Source organism: Neofelis nebulosa, chromosome 14 (assembly GCF_028018385.1).
Source record: "Neofelis nebulosa isolate mNeoNeb1 chromosome 14, mNeoNeb1.pri, whole genome shotgun sequence".
NCBI lineage: Eukaryota > Metazoa > Chordata > Mammalia > Carnivora > Felidae > Neofelis > Neofelis nebulosa.
This window is the reverse complement of record NC_080795.1, coordinates 46230935-46250944: the sequence shown is the minus strand read 5'-3', so window position 1 is coordinate 46250944 and position 20010 is coordinate 46230935. Positions and strand designations below refer to the sequence as shown.

General features: G+C 38.3%; 1 protein-coding gene across 1 annotated transcript; it reads left to right on the top strand.

Moving 5' to 3' along the window:
* The first annotated feature begins 3896 nt into the window (after positions 1–3896).
* FBXO43 (F-box protein 43) lies at positions 3897–19039 on the top strand. The gene is given in 8 exon segments (XM_058698959.1): positions 3897–4291; positions 4391–4678; positions 4881–4919; positions 4921–4949; positions 9630–11100; positions 13890–13992; positions 18040–18243; positions 18347–19039. Coding segments are annotated over 8 exon segments (2778 nt in total). The 3' UTR covers positions 18596–19039.
* Positions 19040–20010: the final 971 nt, after the last annotated feature.

Below are 20010 nucleotides of genomic sequence, written 5' to 3'. Positions count from 1 at the left end.
CCGGCGCTGGCATATGATGCATGGAGTCTCCGCCCCTTCCGCCCCAGGCGTGGCCGCGAACCCGGATTGCACACAGGCGGCAAAGCTTGAACTTTTGTGTTAGGTTCTGCGGCTTTCTTGTTTCGCCCCAGTTTATTTCGTTTTTAAGGAAAGCAAAGCATTCCAGTAGTTCCTCAAATCGGAGGAAGTCTGTTTCTCTAAGGAAGTCAGTAGAAAGTAACACTTTTCCAGGAGGGCTGAGGGTTAAAAGAAAGTGCCAAGTGCTCCTGGAATCCTAGGTTAGCCGTTACTCAGAGGTACACAACGGCAACAACTCCCATCACTGATTTTCACGTAGAAAAGCACTTTTCAAATTACGTTTTTTCCAGGGGATTGATACCTGTGCTGGACCAGTGAAGCTGCTGCCCCCTATCTTTTGCATAATTTCATTTTTGCTTTTCGAAACTTTCATAGGCTCTTGTCATGACCCACTCCTTTTACTCATTTTAAAGCAAAGGTGGGTATGAGGGCAGCTACACCAACTAATTCTACCTAAAACTAAAGGATATTGGTAGCAGTAACTATTTACTGACCTTCCTTCCGTCTCATGTATTCCTCCCTAGATGAAACAAACGATCTGCTCAGTGGAGGTGTGTTTTTTGAGAGATCAAAATATCATGGGATTAATATCAGTTTGGTTCACAACATTTACATTCGTTTGCTTCTTTCATAGCAGACGTTTTATATCAGAAGGAGGAAGAAAATGAAGTAACTAAAATCTAGGGGATAATCAGTTGTTAATAACGATTATAGTTCAGCAGAGAAACAGGTTAATATCTTTGATTTTTTTTGTCTTTGATTTGTTATTAAGCAGAATATACTGCTTTCCAGTCTTCCATCCAGCAACTTGAGAACTTTGAGCTTCACCTTTTGCTTTGAGGAGTTCCATCTGGTTACACCTCTACAGACCAGCTTAGGGGATACAACTACTTCATATTCCCAGTCTTCCTGGCTGCCAGTTTTTTAATTTCCAGGAAAACAATGGATTTTCCTGCTTCTTTCTTCACAGACAGGCTGACATACAGCATAAATATTTTGACCATTAGCGCTCTTACAAAATCTCTCTCCTCTCAACCAAAGAGAAGAAGGTAATTCAATACAACAGTCAAAATAGGCTTTACTACAAGAATTATTAAATAAAACTATTGTTATCATAAGAGAAAGATAATGGAGTGATCCAGAAAGTTTAACAAATCATTGCAAACTTTCCTGGATTCTGACTCTCCAGTTGAGGTATCAAGATGATTCTGGCACATAACACAGTCTATGGAGATCAGAATGGATCAACACATGTAGAACACAAATGGGTCTTGGGACCCTATGGAAGGGTAGATTAATTACAAGTGGTGTCAAGGAAATCCAGAATTTCAACAAGAGTCCATGTAGATGCTAGTTCTCACTCCAACACCCTTTTTCCAATTAGCAGGAATCGAGAGATTTAGGATCAGTAGGGAGCGTGATCAGTGGAAGCTATTATCAATGGTAACAGCTAACTTTTCTTGAGTACTTAATATGCACCAGATACCGCTGTACTGCCTTCTCCCAATGAGGGTGGATGTCTTATCTTGGATATTAGTGCTTTTAACTCCTTGTAATATGGTTATGAAGATGCAAGTTGCTATATTCCTCCTGAATCTCTGTTTTTCATTTTCTTTGATCTTATTCTTTTAAATATACCTGCATAGCTTGAATGTCTTGGTGATTGGAAAAGTCTTTCATTATGTTTTGCTGGATGGTCCCCAAAAGAAGAATTAGATCTTGTGGGAAATAGATGGGTTTAGACTACTGAGGTAAGAAATGGGATGACATCCAATCCAGAAAGGGAAACAAAAAGGCCAAGGACTGTGGTGGGTAAAGAATAGGAAAATGTGAGTGACTTATATTTGGGGTATGTGAGTAAAGTCAGGACAAGCTACATGTAACTCGGTTCCTTTTTGCACTTTTGGTGGGGGGGGGAGGTAAAGATTATTCTTTGAATGATAGAAGGGAGTTATATACTTTTCTGCTCTTCAGTCATAATATCTGAAAAAAATAAATTAACTAGAGAAAGAAAAGGGCAGCGTTTAAATGGTGTTTGGGACTGTGTGAATTTTTTAAAACCATAGGCAAGATTCCCTGCCCTGTTTACATTAAAGTAGGAGTGGGGAGCAGACATTAAACAAGATAAGTAAATAATATGGTATTTTAGAAGGTGATAAACTACATGGAGAAAATTCAGCAGAGGATTGCAAATGTTGTGTGGAGAAAGGCAAAATGGCTGTCATAGAGATTTGTTTGAAGAGCTAGAGAGAGGACTATTCACTCTACCTGGGTGTATGGGGGCAGCTTCAGAGAGGTGCTATCTTGAAGCATATGTAATTCATCAATTCCTTATCTTAAGTCCTACAGGTACCTCAAACAACAACCTCATAGTAAAATTTTTTTTAATGTTTGTTTATTTTTGAGAGAGTGAGAGACAGAGTGCAAACAGGGGAGGGGCAGAGAGAGGGGGAGACACAGAATTCGAAGCAGGCTCCAGGCTCTGAGCTATCGGCACAGAGCCCGACACAAGGCTCAAACCCATGAACTGTGAAATCATGACCTGAGCTGAAGTCGGATGCTTAACCAACTAAGCCACCAAGGTCCCCTAACCACATACTAAATTCAATTTATTTTCTTCCAAACCTGTTCTCTGTGCTCCCCCCACCCCATGCAGTTGATTCTGCTAACTGAATATGCTGAATTCAGGTTCTTCAGCCCCACTGGCTTCCAGAGTAATGTAGTAGCTTCCTAAGTGGTCTCTTTGCAACCACCCTCACTTCTTTTCCTTCTGTTCTCCACTCTGCCATGGGAGTGATCTTTCTAAAATGCTCTGCATGGCCTAGAGGATAAACTTCTCTTAAATGCATCCAAAATTCTCTATGACTTGGCTTCTTCCCCTTCTCAAGAATTTTCTTCGGTCTTTCCTCAAATTAGTCTTAGTTTCTAGCTATAACAAACTATAGTTTTCCCAACTGTTTCAATTTTCCTGCTCTTGTACATTTTGTTTTGAGATTGCAATCACCTGTTGTCTGACTTTTAAATTGCCACTTGTGCTTCAAAATCCATCCCAAAGTCATGGTCTTTATAAAGTTAGTTCCACCCCCCTCTTCTTCCTTAGGGTTAGTTGGTCCTCTTTCCTTAGTACTACTACTGTTCCTCCCTTACAGCACTTGTGAACCCCTTAAGGCCAGTGACTGTGGTGTACTCATCTTTGCTTTCCCAGTACCTAGCCCAGTGATTGGCACATAGAGCAGAGCTTAATAGGTGTTAGTGAGTTTGATTTTGGATATGTTCCATTTTGAATGGCTAAAGGGCATCCAGATACAGAAATGTCCAGTTGGGGGAGAGTGGTGGTAGCTGCTATTACGGGCTTAAAAGTAATGGGTGAAACTCTGCATGAGAATTATGTAAGCACATAATGGTAAAGCCCTCCCCCCCTCCCAAATAAAATGCTGAGGTAGGATGCCTCATGTAGGGAAAAGGCAGAGGGGAAAACAGCCAGATAAAGGAGACTAGTATGAAGCTGCCAAGAGCAGAAGGATGGAGCCTGGCATAGAATAGGTGCCCAATGAGTAATATAAAACATCCGGTCTAGCATAATCAAGCATAATCCCATGTAGAGATACTGTAAAGTCATACCGTTCCGACCTCATCCTGTGTATATCTATATCCTGTGTGTATCTATACTTCTAAAAGGCGTCATTTGGTTTGTAACCTGCTTTTTATACCTGATTATCTCGGAAACATTGTCAAGCAAACATTCACCTACGTTATGTTTATTGGCATCTCACTGCAGGACCTAGTAGCTTGGATACACAATGCTTCCCAAAGTGAGAATGGGGAGAGACAGAGCCCATGAAGTTAGAAAGCCCGGCTGCGCTTGTGGTGGGGGTGGAAGGGTGGGAAAAGGACGAGACTCCTCTAGGAGAAGCGGGACCAGAGCCTGCGGATCGCTGGGCGGCCGGCGGGGGCGTCGCGGAGCTGGAGGAAGGGGCGGCGCGGGGCGAGGCGGGGCGGCGCGGCGGCGCGTAGCGGTTACTCAGGGCGGGCAGTTCAAACTGAAGGAGGGAATCTCGGCGGCCCCACGCGAACGTGGCGTGGGGGTTGCCATAGCCGGGCATCCCTGGGGGCGAGGCGGCGGCTCCTGCCTGACGCACCCAGCGGCGGCTGCCTGTCTCCCCTCCCGCCTGGCCCCGCGGCCCGGTCGGTGCGGGCGCGCCTCGGTCTCCAGGTGGGCGGGAGTGGGGGGCCCAGGTGTGTGCCCGCTAGCGGGCGTCTGGTCGTCCGCCGGCCCGGGGCCCACTTTGCTTTCTAGGTGCTGGGACTAGAGAGGGGCCCCTAAGCCGGCCTCTTGCCCGCTTGCTCCGCTCCTGGTGACGCCCACCCGCCCTCGGCCTCTCGGTGGCGTTCTGGGCCCTGAGCCGTGGCGGCGGAACCGAGGCGACCCCGGGCCGCCGCCAACCTGGCCTTGGGAAGGTCCGGGAGGGACGAGCGGGGCCAAAGGACGCCCTGGTGAGACCGTTAACCACCCACCCGCCGACAGCACCTTGGGGAAGTCAATGACAGCGCTGCGGCTTACACTGCATTTTCAAAAACCCGATTTTGGGAAGATTCCTCAGTTCCGAGACTAGCTGGAGAAAACAAGGATATTGAAATTACTATTATTTGGAAAGCTGGAGGAAATTCGAAGTGATTTAGGCCTTTTCATATGTTAGAAATAATCCCTGCAGCATGTGCTTTATGTACCTTTCCGATTTTAGCAGTCACGTGCTGCTGCACGTTTCTCTTTAAGTGGTATTACTTTGGCATGAATTTTAAAGGCAGAGTGAAAGATTTTCGTGTTTGGAAGCCCTCATAACTGACATCTAAGAGCTCAAGATTTACTGATGGTAAGATTTTCCAATTTAACAAATGAAGAAAATTTGTTTTTTATATAGTTAAGTAGTAAGTATTTCATTCTCTAACAAGTGTTCTTAAAAATTGAATTATAATTGACATACAATATTAGTGTCAGGTGTACAACACAATGATTCTATATTTTTATATATTACAAAGTGATCACCTTGATAGGTCTATTTATTATCTGTCATTATAAAAAGTTGCTACAGCATTATTCACTATATTCCCTATGGCATATATTACAGTCCCATGACTTATTTTACAACTAGAAGTTTGTACCTCTTTTTTAAAATTTTTTTTAATTTTTTAAAATTTACATCCAAATTGGTTAGCATATAGTGCAACAATGATTTCAGGAGTAGATTCCTTAGTGCCTCTTACCCATTTAGCCCATCCCCCCTCCCACAACCCCTCCAGCAACCCTCAGTTTGTTCTCCATATTTATGAGTCTCTTCTGTTTTGTCCCCTCCCTGTTTTTATATTATTTTTGTTTCCCTTCCCTTATGTTCATCTGTTGTGTCTCTTAAAGTCCTCATATGAGTGAAATCATATGATTTTTGTCTTTCTCTGACTAATTTCGCTTAACATAATACCCTCCAGTTCCATCCACGTAGTTGCAAATGGCAAGATTTCATTCTTTTTGATTGCCGAGTAATACTCCACTGTATATATATACCACATCTTTATCCATTCACCCATCAGTGGGCATTTGGGCTCTTTCCATACTTTGGCTATTGTTGATAGTGCTGCTATAAACATGGGGGTGCATGTGTCCCTTTGAAACAGCACACCTGTATCCCATGGATAAATGCCTAGTAGTGCAACTGCTGGCTCATAGGGTAGTTCTAGTTTTAGTTTTTTGAGGAACCTCCATACTGTTTGACAGAGTGGCTGCACCAGCTTGCATTGCCACCAACAATGGAAAAGAGATCCTCTTTCTCTGCATCCTCGCCAACATCTGTTGTTGCCTGAGTTGTTAATGTTAGCCATTCCGACAGGTGGAAGGTGGTTTTGATTTGTATTTCCCTGATGATGAGTGATGTTGAGCATTTTTTCATGTGTCGGTTACCGATCTGGATGTCTTCTTTGGAGAAGTGTCTATTCAAGTCTTTTGCCCATTTCTTCACTGGATTATTTGGTTTTTTGGGTGTTGAGTTTGATAAGTTCTTTATAGATTTTGGATACTAACCCTTTATCTGACATATCATTTGCAAATATCTTCTCCCATTCTGTCAGTTGCCTTTTGGTTTTGCTGATTGTTTCCTTTGCTGTGCAGAAGCTTTTTATTTTGATGAGGTCCCATCAAAATAAATTTTGCTTTTGTTTGCCTTGCCTCCGGAAACATGTTGAGTAAGAAGTTGCTGTCACCAAGATCAAAGAGTTTTTTGCCTGCTTTCTCCTCGAGGATTTTGATGGCTTCCTGTCTTACATTTAGGTCTTTCATCCATTTTGAGTTTATTTTTGTGTATGGTGTAAGAAAGTGGTCCAGGTTCATTCTTTTGCATGTCACTGTAGAAGTTTGTACCTCTTAATCCCCTTCACATATTTAGACCACCCCCTACCCTCATCGCCTCTGGCAACCACAAGTTTGTTCTCTATGAGTCTGTTTCTGTTTTGTTTGTTAATTTGTTTTGTTTCTTAGATTCCACATGTAAGTGAAATCATATGGTATTTGTTTTTGTCTGACTTATTCTTCTTAGCATAATACCCTATGAGTCCTTCCATGTTGTCACAAATGGCAAGAGTTTTTTTTTATGGCAGAGTAATATTTTATTGCATATATGTACCTTATTGTTATTAGTTCATCTATTGATGGACGCTTAGGTTGCTTTCATATCTTGGCTATTGTAAATAATGCTGCAATGAGCATGGGGTGCATACATCTTTTCAAATTAGTGTTTTCATTTTCTTTGGATAAATATCCAGAAGTCGAATTACTAGATTGTTTGATAGTTCTATCTTTAATTTTTAAGGAACCTCCATACTGTTTTCCATAGTAGCTGAACCAGTTTGCATTCCCACCAACAGTTCATGAAGGTTCCCTTTTCTCCCCATCCTTGCCAATTTTTTCTTTCTTGAGAGCACTGTAGAGATAAATGTTCTCAACATTCAGGAATCTGGTTTTTAAAAATGAGTATCAAGGAGGGGTGCCTCAGTGGCTCAGTTGGTTAAGATTCTGACTCTTGATTTTGGCTCAGGTCATAATCTCACGGATCGTCATGAGATCGAGCCCTGCATTGGGCTCTGTGCTGACAGCACAGAACCTGCTTGGGATTCTCTCCCTCCCTTTCTCTGCCCGTTCCCTGCTGGCTCACTTTCTTTCTCTCTCTCTGTCTCTCTCTCTCTCTCTCTCTCTCTCTCTCTCTCTCACTTTCTCTCTCTCAAAATAAATAAGCTTTAACAATTTTTTAAACATGAGTATTAAGGAGGCTCATTTGATTAATCAGTGAACTGTTGAGTCGGTAAAATTAAATATGTCAATGGGAATTTCATAATTCTGCATGTGTCTGTTTAAAAGATTTAAAAATTAAGTTTTGGGGCGCCTGGGTGGCTCAGTCGGTTAAGCGTCCAACTTTGGCTCAGGTCATGATCTCACGGTCTGTGAGTTCGAGCCCCGCGTCGGGCTCTGTGCTAACAGCTCAGAGCCTGGAGCCCGTTTCAGATTCTGTGTCTCCCTCTCTCTCTGCCCCTCCCCTGTTCATGCTTTGTCTCTCTCTGTCTCAAAAATAAAAAATAAACGTTAAAAAAAATTAAAAAAAAAAGAGTTTAAAAATTAAGTTTTGAACAGCCAAGTTTTGCTTAAGACCAACATCTTGGGAAAATGGAAAGATGAGCATGATGACAGCAGAGAAAAGCACATTGGAGGCAACTTCGAATGTATAGATGAACAGAAGAAATTAGATTTTTTTATATATGTATATATATGTGTTTGTATCAAGTGGCCTATGGTTGGTGGGGGGAGAGGATGATATCTGCATCCCCATTTTGTTTCTAACAATTTGCCTCGGTTTCCCAGATTGTAGCACTGTGAGACACCTAGTGGTGACGTCGAATTGTTACATTTGCTCTTTTTAGAAGGATTTCGCGACCTAATTTTAACTTAATAGAATGATTCTCAGGGGGAAATATTCATGCGTAGAGGTGTAATTTGGAAGCTCATTATATGTCATTAACTTAATATTTTGTTTGAAAATATAATACAAATTATAGAAAGCAAAGTTTGATGATCTTGGCTGGTAAGCACGAACAGAAGATAGCAGCCATTCTCATGATCTGAGGGGATCTAGATGGGAAGAGAACATGTATCAAATTTACCAAAATTGAATGTAAGTTTAAAAGGTTGAAAAACACATAGATACTTTGCCCAGTAATAATCTTCCAGTGATCATTTTACCATAAAGAAACTGTTTTGTTTTGTGGTTGGAGTAGTGATTTGTTGTTTTTAAAAACTCATTCACTTGTATACTTAACTGGTGTAACCTAGGCATAAATATATTCCTTTCCCATTGTAGTCAACTAAAATTTTTCTTCCTAGGATCTTTCAATAGAGAAAAACCATGCATTTGGTCTGAGAAAACTTTAAAAGAATGACAGTTTTCTTAGTGTCCTTTGAATAATCAGGAAAAATACCAGAAACTGTGACGATTTTCTTCCCTTAGTGCCCTCTGGGTTAAGATTTGAGTTTATAAAAAGGAGGAATGTGATAATACTGTTTAAAAAGGTTAAGGAGTAAAGTATTTCCTTGTGTTGTTTCTTACAAATATAATTACTGAGTAACTTATTAAGTAATTTACTTGAATTCTGTCCTCGCAATTTCAAGAATATTATAAGGGGTGCGTTCCCCATAAGTAGTTGTCTGTTATCTGTGAAATCAGGCCTGCAAGTGGATGTTATGTCTCAAAATATTTACAAAATGACACATGAATAAGCATAACATGCCAAGTTTGTAATGGCCCTATGTCTGTGTGGCACTGGTTCATTTTAGTTAGCTCAAGAAGAATGTATTAGTAATTTATCAATAAGCCAGGGAGTCTTTTCAAAGTAATAAGTCTGGAAATTCAGACGTTGAGAGCAGTCATGGGGACTGGATTTCTGTGACAGGCCTATGTTACAAGTATGAATAACATTATCCTGGAGTTGCTTAGCCAAATTGCAGTTAAATCTAGTGGCAGTACTCATTTGACACCTTTCCAGAGACGTGTTTAAAAGTTAGCATATAGTTTGTTTAAGCAGCTTTACTTATAACCCAGAATTTTGAAGGGAAATATCCAACTGACTAGATACAGGCCAAGAGAAATAGCTAAAATATTAAAACTATAATTATGCACATCAATGCTGTTAATATCATAAGGTTATCTAAAAATGATGCCGTCAGATTTTTTTTCTCAAGTGTAGTTCAAGAAAATATTTGTGCATGGTGCTTAGACTAAGCTTATCAAGTAATCTGTGAATATGTATAACCCAAAAGTTTTGGTTTTTAGGATGTTAAAAGTTGGCTTAAGTAAGATACACTTGAGTATATATATTAGAGTAGATTTGTTTTTTAAAGTAACTTTTTTTTATTGCCATAGCATTTTCTATTATTATCTATAGTCCTAACAAATGTATTTTGGTGTAAGCTGCCAAACTCCTCATTTCAAAGGAAGAATAAAATTTGTTTTCCTCTGTAGAAACAGAGCTTTTGAAGATGTCAGAGAGACATTTAGGTCAGACTTGCCCTGGAGCAGAAAATGAGGTGGACTCTCCTGTCAATTTCACGTATTCCAGCTTCAGAGGCTACTGTTCCACATCTTCATTTCAAGACAGTGGCTACAATGAGTTGTTACAGCCTTGCAACAATGAGAATACAGGTAAAGAATTTTTTGGAAAGAAAGGAAAAGGCCCACCATTAATCCATGAACATCCTGAAACTTCAGATCTGGGCTTGACTCATCCTTTAGAATCTCCAACTCAAAAAAAGAGAGGTGTCTTTTCTAGGAAGGAAAAGGAGAAAAGCCCCGAACTTTGTGAAACTCCTAAACTCAGTGGGAAAAAATTTTTGCAGCGCAGAAGGTTGGACATATCTTTCTCTCTTCTAACAGGGGACTTTGAATCACAAAATAGTTCTCTAGAAAGTAGTATGAACCAAGTCCTCAACTTAGAAAAAAATATTCCAAGCCATGTTTCAGGTCTTCCACGGCAAAACAGTTTTAGTCCTTTAGTTACTAGTACTTTGAAGACAGAAGAAGCAACCTCTAGCAGTCAAAAATTGAGACTTAATTTTTCTCAACAGAAGACTTCCACAGTTGATGATTCCAAAGATGACTGTAGCCTGTTTGAAGTTGAATGTCTATCTCCGATTCAGGGCAATAGTTTTAGAGACTCTATCACATATGACCTTAGTGATAGCAGTCTGTTTGTTAATGATGAGAATACATATCCCAAACCTCTGGGCTCCTCTGTTAGTGCAACAACTTGTGGGACAGATGAGGACATACGTGTGACTCCAATAAGTAATCTTGTAGCAAACATTAAATTTAATGCAAGTCAAAGGCTCTCCCCTTCAACTAAAGTGAGGGGCAATATTTCAACACCTGAAGACAGTGGTTTTAACTCACTTTGCTTGGAAAAATCAGAAGATTCCCTCTCTGACCAGGAGGGTTCTTTTCAAGAACTTCAGAAACATAAGGGAACTGTCAGAGTGGGGAGCACCATAAAAAAGTCAAGGCATCTTAGAAGGCTGAGAAGATTGTCCACCCTGGAGGAGCATGGCTCACAATCTGAGACAGAAGGGGAAAAGCAGACTGACCACTCTGACTCTAAAACAACACCAGCAGCTGCCTCAGACCACTCAGAGAGTCAGCTGAGCAGTGACACTAAGATGTTAAGCTTTAAGAATTTATCAAAGACCCCAGCCTTGCAGTTAGTGCACGAGCTCTTCATGAGAAACAAAAGAAAAAGATTCCAGCAGAATGGTGCACATGAATTCTTAGAAGAAAGGGATGGGGGGCAAATAGCCGTGCTACAGTGTGTACTTACAGGACTGATTGGCAAGAAAATGGGTATAGAGAAACTGGACGTCTTAACAGAATTAAAATATAGAAATTTAAAGCATATTCTTGCTATGGTTTTAGATTCCTTGACTGCAGAAAGCCTATTCAGGTAAGAAATATTTTTTTTTTCTGAAATAAAACTTCCTTCTTATCACTTTTTTTTTTTAATTGGAAAGCTTTTCTATGAGTTGAACAGTTGTCCTGTTTTTTATTTGTTTTATTATCTCTCTCTTTGGTTGTCTCACACTTTATCAAAGGTGGTTTAGTGAACTTCCCTAAAGTTACTATATTACTAGAGCTTAGTAACATAGGTTCTTTCTGTTTAAAATCCTGTTTCAGGGGCGCCTGGGTGGCTCAGTCAGTTAAACATCTGGCTTCGGCTCAGGTCATGATCTCACAGTCCGTGAGTTTGAGCCCCGCGTCAGGCTCTGTGCTGACAGCTCAGAGCCTGGAGCCTGCTTCAGATTCTGTGTCTCCCTCTCTCTGACCCTCCCCTTTTCATTCTCTGTCTCTCTCTGTCTCAAAAATAAATAAACATTAAAAAAAAAATTTTAAATCCTGTTTCAGATGCGTCAATATAGTCTTCTGGGTAAGGTTCATGGCACTGTCATTTGGGAAGAGAGTTTCTAAAAGTCGAACTTTAAATTTTCAAGACTGGCAAGCTTTATTCCATGAAAGTTATTTGATGATTTAATAGTCCACATCCTGTTGTCAGATTGCAAATTGGATTAATGTTAGGACACTTGGTCAGAAATATTGTAAAATGTCATGTTGACTAAGAAAGGGCAACATACAAAAGATACCATTTAGTTATTGAATCTAAGTTCTAGAATACAAAATGATGGTTAGCTTTCATTTTAGGGCTTAGTTTTTCTAGAGACCAAGGGAATACGGATTAGTTCATTTTCATTGCCAACGGTGCCATGGAAGGTAATTGCTTTTGAAAATGTCAAGGAATTAGAAACAAGAATTTGTGCTAACAGAAATTTCAGTATGTTAAATGCTGCTACATAATTAAAGAGAAACAGACATTTAGGATTATTAAGGGTGGGAACTAGGGTTACAAAGACTAAAGTGAGACTGTGTTCATACTGGTAATTTTGGGGAGTTGCAGGACTATCAGAAGATGAGACCCTTGGGAATGCCATGGCTGGAAGGAGGGAAGCCTTGTGGAACGGGACTTCTGCAAGTGGCAGTTGGGGGAGGACATGTGGGAGAGTTTGTAAATTTGTTTTTCCATAGGGATATGTCAAAAGTTTGGTTCATAGAATCCTTGCTGTTTTTATGGCCACTACCTCTATTTGAACCCTTCTTCACCTTTCCTCCACAAATTAATTGTAGGCTATTGTAGAAAATCATAGAATTTCATAGATGGAAGTCTAGTCATTAAACATCTAGTCTAGTCACATATTTTTCAGATGAGGAAACTGAGTTCCAGAGAAGTTAAGTGATCTGCCAGCAGTCATTCAAGGACATAGGAATATATCTAGGTCTATAACTGAGCCCTCTGATTTCTAATCCAATAGTGTCCCACAAACTCACATTAAGGTTTAAGGCCTTTCTAAATAGACTTGATTAGGAACGTACTTGGTGTAACCCAAGTAGGATAATAAACAGATTAGTGCACCTGTATATATGTGCCTTTAAAAAAAATGTTCAAATGGGATAGTTGTTTAATAAAATCAAAGGGATGGCTGAAATACAGGAATTTTATTTTTATATGCTGGAGTATTTGGATATAGATGAGTTAAAAATTGAGTAATACTTTTGGGTGCTCATTTGTGGGAGTAGTTGATATTCAATCATATTTTAATAATTACCTCTTCTCCCCACGCCTTCAGATTTATAGTATTTGTACTGTAGAATGCATGTATAATGTTAGTAGTGTTTATTCTTGGTAATGTGAGAGATTATGGTCAGTTGAAATAACTGGCAAATATCCAATTATATAGTTCATTTCTTCCCCATTAATAGGTGTCTATCTGCCTTTCTCTCTCCTTAATCTGATATAAGACCCATGTATTGGCTTGGGGAGAGGCAAGGCAACTGAAGTGGCCATGACAGCTGGGAAGTACGCCAGCTTAACAACTCAAGTACTTACTACCTCTGTAACAACAAGGGACTTTTTTTTTTTTTTTTTTTTTTTTAGCTGTCTGGTCTTACTCCCTTTGAGTGATTTAAGTTAGAGTAGTAAAAAAAAGAGCAGAGTAACACTTGAAAGATTATTTTTCTTTAATAATTAGTATAGCCAAAGTTATTGACAAATAGGCAATCACTGGATGTAAGTCGGGGTTTTTTTTCTTTAGCTGCTTCATTCTCATAAACTTTGGTTTATAAAATAGAAACTTTGGAGTGCTAGCCATCATAATAATCGTTATTTGGCACCTACTACTTCTAATGAATTGTTGATAGTTCTTACATTTGTTTAATCAACAATGATAGATTTGCTAAGTTTAATCAACAATGGTAGATTTCCTCCTATAGATTTAATAGGAGAAACAGATAAAAAACCTCTTGGACTGTATAGATGATAATCATTTTCTGCATGTTGTGTTCTAATTTTTTTATTGTTGGGTCACATTTGAAGTTAAATCCTCTTAATCAGTCTCTCAGTGGGCTCATATTGGTCTTATACGAAACTATGTTTTTCTGTTAACCATTTATAAGATAATTTATTGATATAATGCTGGCATATATTTAATGTTTTAATAGGAATTCTTTCATATGGTGAAATAATATGAAACAACAATGTAGATCAAATCATATTTTTAATGTAAATATTTAGGTTTAAATTTATTGTCCAGAATCTTTTTAAGTTTTTCTTATTGCCATTGGCAAAAAAAAAAAAAGTTAATTTTGTGGAATATATACAATATAAAACTGACCTTTATGTTATAGTGTTTGGAAAGTAAGCAGAAATTGGCGTGAAATTATTGTTCAAGATAAAAACGCAAATCGGAGGAGGAAATTTTACATCTCACAACTGAAAACAGATTCTGAGGTAATGTATATAATACTTTTCTCAAATGGATTTGTAAAAATAATAATCTCATATTGCTGGACAGCCCAATTTGGTTTTCCTGCTATCTTTTAACTTTTTCCATTTACCAAACATTCACTCACGAATGTTTTACTTTTCCCCAACTCCATTTCCTTCCAGTCCATAAGTGGAGTAGATAACCTAACATCAAGAGCGTCTTGTGGGATTATGTTGTTTGGGTGTGTGTGCAGTGTTTGAATACTGGTGCTATGCTGGGTCTTATTCATAATTGGATATCCTTATAGCATTTTCTATTTAGCCTTTTGAGTGGCTATTATTGTGCCAATTGCTCAGATTACAATTGTGAACCTTTTTGAAATGATCTCTGCTCTCTTGGAGCTCATGCCCTGTGGGTGTTACAAGTAAACAGGTGATTACAATACGGGTATGTTAGAGGAAGGCCAGAATTAGTTCTACTGGAACATTAAAAAAACATTTTTTTTTAATGCTTATTTATTTTTGAGAGACAAAGCACGAGCAGGGGAGGGGCAGAGAGAAGGAGACACAGAATTTGAAGCAGGCTGCAGGCTCTGAGCTGTCAGCACAGAGCCCAACGTGGGGCTCAAACCCATGAACCATGAAATCATGACCTGAGCAGAAGTCCTACGCCCAACTGACTGAGCCACCCAGGCGCCCCTCTGTTAGAACATTTAAACGGAGTATTTGATGCTTGAGAATCAACAGAAGGCTTTTCAGAAAAAGTGCAACTCAACTGAGACCTGAAGGACCAATGAGTGGTTAGCCAGGTGAAGACAGGGAAGAGTGTTTCAGCTGAGAGTTTAGCATCCAGGAAGGCCTGGAGGTGCGTCAGCATAGCAGATTAGGACTGGTAAAGTATCATAAGCTTGTATTTTCTTGAAGATTTGAGGACCAGCTTTGAGGGTACAGGAAAAGTCCTGTAGAAGCTGACTAATTTTTCCTGTGGACACAACTTTATGTAATGCATCTAATGACTCTGGCACCCATATGTATTATATACACAACTTTTAACCTTTTCCTACCCATCATTACTGAAAGAAACTGTGAGTTCATGCTCTTATTCTTGTTCTAGTAAAAAGTATTTAATAAATTATTTCATTAGGTAACGTGAATAATGTAAATTTCTAATTTGACAAAACACAATACTTGAGATGAAGCATGGTACAAACAGATATAAACACCTAGACACAGATTGGTGGGTTTCTCATTGCAATGAAATACTAGGGACTGAGTTAACTGAAACATTGACTTTCTATTTGACTTTGAAGAAAAGTTTTACTTTCTTGCCTATGATATTGCCTTACAACTTATTCACAGCCCCTGGCTACTTACTGCTGCCTTCTGATCCTGGGAGCTTATAATAGTGAAATTATTAATTGCCTTCTTCTTATCTTATTAGAGTGCTGCTCTATATGCTGAGGACCTACTTAAAAAAACAGTTTTTAAGCAAACACCTAATAATATTAACCTGTTAGCTCCATTTACATTGTACATCCTACAGGGAAAGAAACCTGCTTGTGTTTGGCAACACTTCAGGTAATTCTAGATAAAATATTCTGTCTTTATATCCTGGCCACCACTTTTCTTTTCTAACTTTGTTTCTCAAAAGACTATACTTTTTTTTCCTTACTTGAACTTTTTTCTTATTTTCGTTTGCTTTTTAATTTTTTTTTCAGAGTAAAACAAGTACATGGTCTAAAAAGTCCAATTGGACTGTGAGGCTTAGGACAAAACACATTCTCTTGCCTATCCCTTCTCACTCTTGATTCTTGCGCCCAAGTCACTTACCTCCAACTCTTCAGTTGTTCCTTCTGAGATTTACCTCCACATTTCTCAATAGCACACCTTTACTGCTATTTCTTGACTTTTTAGAGAGAGTGTTTGTTCTCTAACTTCTCACCGCCACTACCACTACCTACCCACCCACCTGTCTCTCTGAATTCCTTTCTCCTGTCTCACCATTGTAACCACACCATCATGTGGGAGTCGGTCAGAATTAGGTGCTGACATGATGAAGAATGTGTTGAGATTATTATGAGTTATTGACAGCTGTAACATGCAGTACACTATGAATACACCTTTTTTCCTATATAACTTATTTTTTTCCAGAGTTAATAATTGCCCAGTTTCTTTCTTTTGTTTTGCTTAGTGTTTCTCTATACAGATCCCTGATTCATCTCCTATTATCCACCAGAACTGGAAATCTCCTCTGTGTAAGTCCAAACAAATCAGGTATTCTTCCTGTTCCTTCTTGTCCCTAGAAACATTCTTCCCGGTGCACTTTGCACTCCTGTTCTGATATGGACTAGTTGCTTTCCACTTGAGCTATCCTAATGTGTATCGTTAACCCAAAAAGAAACATTGTAAAACAAAGTTGTTTAATGGTTTTCCTCATACTTGTGTAATATCTCTGAAAGCTCCTTATGTGTGAAAATTGGAAGGCACACACCAGCTGTGTGTATTAAGATCACAATTCTATCTCTTTGCTTTGCAGCCATAAGAATGAGCATAAGAATTGGGATACCACACCTTTTCCATCGCATTTCTTAGTTTGCTGTATTCTTCGCTGTTCTTTTATAATCATGGAAATGAACAACCACATGGTGACTTCACTCTCACATTTAAATATTTTCTGGCAACATGATGTGACTATGTTTGAAAAATTTTGGCATTCACCAACATGTGCCTTTGTTTACTGCTTTGCCTCCTTTTGTTCCGAGATGGCAGCACACATTTTAACTCGAGGAGGACAGGAGTTACACTGTTTTATTCACTTGGTACCTTTAGGAGTTCTAGAAATATTTATTAAATCAATGAATATTTAATCTGTGGCTGAAATGTGTTTCAACAATGTATCTCTCTTCATTTTTTTAAATTTACGCACATTGTGTTTACCAACTGCATCAAAATTTGTCAGAATTTTGGTGTGCTCTAGTGTTGTGTGCTTGTGGCCTAGGCTGCAAATTATTTATACAAATGTACTATAAAGAGATGCATCAAGTCCTTGAAAAAGTTCAGTTGTATTCATTTTAATTTCAGAAAATGAATATTTATCCTTCACACTTATGTATATGTTGTTAAACTTAATCACGGAATTTTTCATGATCAGCTAACCTTATTTCCTATACTTATCCTACTATAATTTCTCATATTTTCACTCTTCCCACTGTTAGGAGCCAATTGTGAGAAAGGGAGAAGAAACACAATTTTAGTTAGACACACGAGGAGCTTCACATTGTATTTTGATAATTGGTTAAGAATGCCAATTATCAACCTTAACAAAATAGAAGCCTTATTGAAAATATTTCTTGGCTGAATATTGAAGTAATATGGAAATCCGGTTCAGATAAGAGGTACCTTTTTTCCTCCCTGTTTAAAATGTAAGTGTAAAAATGACTCCAGTATTTACATGTAAAAACTAGCCAAGCCAATGGGATTTCATGGTCTAACCAGGCCCATTATTTTTCTGATGTGTGGCTAAGGTAAGAAACCTTCAGAGAATTCCATGATATCCCGTGGCAAACTTGAAAAAGATTCACCTCTTCGTAAACCTTGGCTTAAAACAAGGGTTGGCAAACGCCAGTCTGTGGGCCAAATCCTGTCCGTCACTTCTGCTTCTAAAGTCAGTTGCATTGGAACATAGCCTTGCTCTTTCATTTACATATCTCTACAGCTGCTTTTGCTAAAATGGCAGTTGAGTAGCTGTGACTATCTGGCCTGCAAAATGTAAAATATATACCATCTGGCCCTTTTCAGGAAAAGTTTGCCAACCCATGCCTTAAAGAGAAAAATAACCAATCTTGCAAACTTAAAGCTAACATTTATTGTTTTAATTTTGTTCATTTATATTTCTTTGACATTTAAATGTTAGATGAGAGAGAAAAAATTTTCCAAAAGGGAAAGCTTAGGGAGAAAATTCTTGTGGAATTTAGTGTGAAACCACTTTCAACATTTAAATACATGTGCATCAGAAAACTGTTCTGGAACTTTTGATATTACCGTATTGACCCCTCTTATCTTTTGCCGCAGGGGGCTCTATTAAATGTTGAGGACGCTGCCACTAGGCTCCATCTTTTAAATCGATCAGCTTTAAGATCTGTACAAGCTCAGGCTAGGATGCCAGGTTTTCAGAAAGAACAAGTTTCAACACGTTCTCCTTGGGGAGAAGTTTTGACACCTATAGCAAGCTCTTCTGTTACTCACTTAAGTAGTAAACAGGAAGAATATGTTAAGGTGAGTATTTATCATAAATTATTAGAAATAAATACTCAGAGTTTGACATAAAGTGTTTCTCTATATGAAACTGGAAGATTTAGTGTGTATGCTTTCACTGCAGGTTGCCAAAACACTTTTTATTGATGAAGCATTAAAACCTTGCCCGAGGTGCCAATCCCCTGCTAAGTACCAGCCATATAAGAAAAGGGGACTCTGTAGCCGCACAGCCTGTGGTTTTGACTTTTGTGTGTTATGTTTGTGTGCTTATCATGGGTCTGAAGAATGTAGCAGAGGAGCAGCAAAGCCAAGAAATAGAAAAGATGCTCTTCCAGGAAGTGCCCAGAGTAAGCAGAATTTAAAACGCCTTTAAAGAGACTTTAAATATAAAAGAAGCATTCCCTCTAAACAACGTTTTGTCTGACTTAAAATTATGAATATTTTGAAAGTATGCAAATTTTCCCATTAATGACAGATGATGATTTATTTTCTATTTTGTATATATCATAATCCATGTCTGTTTTCTTTAAAGTATTTTACTGTGTCATATTTACCCATTTTAATAACAGTGTTTTTAAATAAAGAATTTTTAATGTTATCATATGTATGTATTTAACTGTTTCACATAACCTTTAAAAATTGTGCATTTCATCACTATGTGTTGAAATGTTCTTTGATCACTTTTTAAAAATAGTTTTCCAAATAATATTACAAATTTTGAACTTGAGACAGATGGCCTTATAGATTTGGAAAATGAGTATCTGAAATGAAATATAAATAAAATGTTTTCAGAAGTTCTATTGAATTTACTCAATAATTTCAATCTTTCAATTTAGTGTCATATTTGAGCAGACTTCTGGTTAAAGAAAATTTACTTCATATTGATTTCTAAGAAGACATGAAAAGTAAATTATTAGACATGTGATTATTCACAATGAGAATCTTAGTAAAGTCATGCATTTCACATAAGTATTTTCTAAAATTCCAGAACTATAAGGGTGCCTGGGTAGCTCAGTCGGTTAAGCGTCCAACTCTTGACTTTGGCTTAGGTCATGATCTCACAGTTCGGGTCGTGAGTTTAAGCCCCACATCGGGCCCTGAGCTTGACAGCATGGATCCTGCCTGGGATTCTGTCTCCCTGTCTCTGTCCCTCCCCTGCTTGCTCTCTATCTCTCCAAGTAAATAAAAATAAACGTAAAAATTCCAGAACTATAATCACAGATTCCACTTGTTTTATCTAGGCTGGGTATCAGTATTGTGACAAATTCAGACTAGTTGGACAAGATTGGGTTTTTTTAATAATCAGATTTACTAAATTGTTTATAATGTACCTCTTTCCAAAAATGGTTTGAGGTGGGATGTTCCATTTGTAGAATAGCAACAAGAAAGAGGTAAGTTCTGTTGTTGTACAAATTACTAAGACGAGGGGAAAATTTGAGTATAGTGTCACAGTTTCTTTGTCTTTAGGTAACTGATGTGTGTATATGTCTGTGTACACACTCTACACAGAGATGTAAAATGTAGCTCTTCTTACGCATTATTTTAATAAGACGATTTTAAAGTGTGAATTAGAAAGAGAGATATTTGCAAAAATCTGTTCTAAATTTTAATTTGTTGTTTAACTCACTAAAAAAATTAACTTCTAAATATTAAGTTTTATCTGTAACCCTTCTAATTCCACAAAGAATGTTTGGAGGCTAAATATAGATATAAGTAAATTGTCACTTGTCTTTAATAAGTTACACAGTCCATGAATTTTATATCACATTTTCTGACTGATGTGAATCA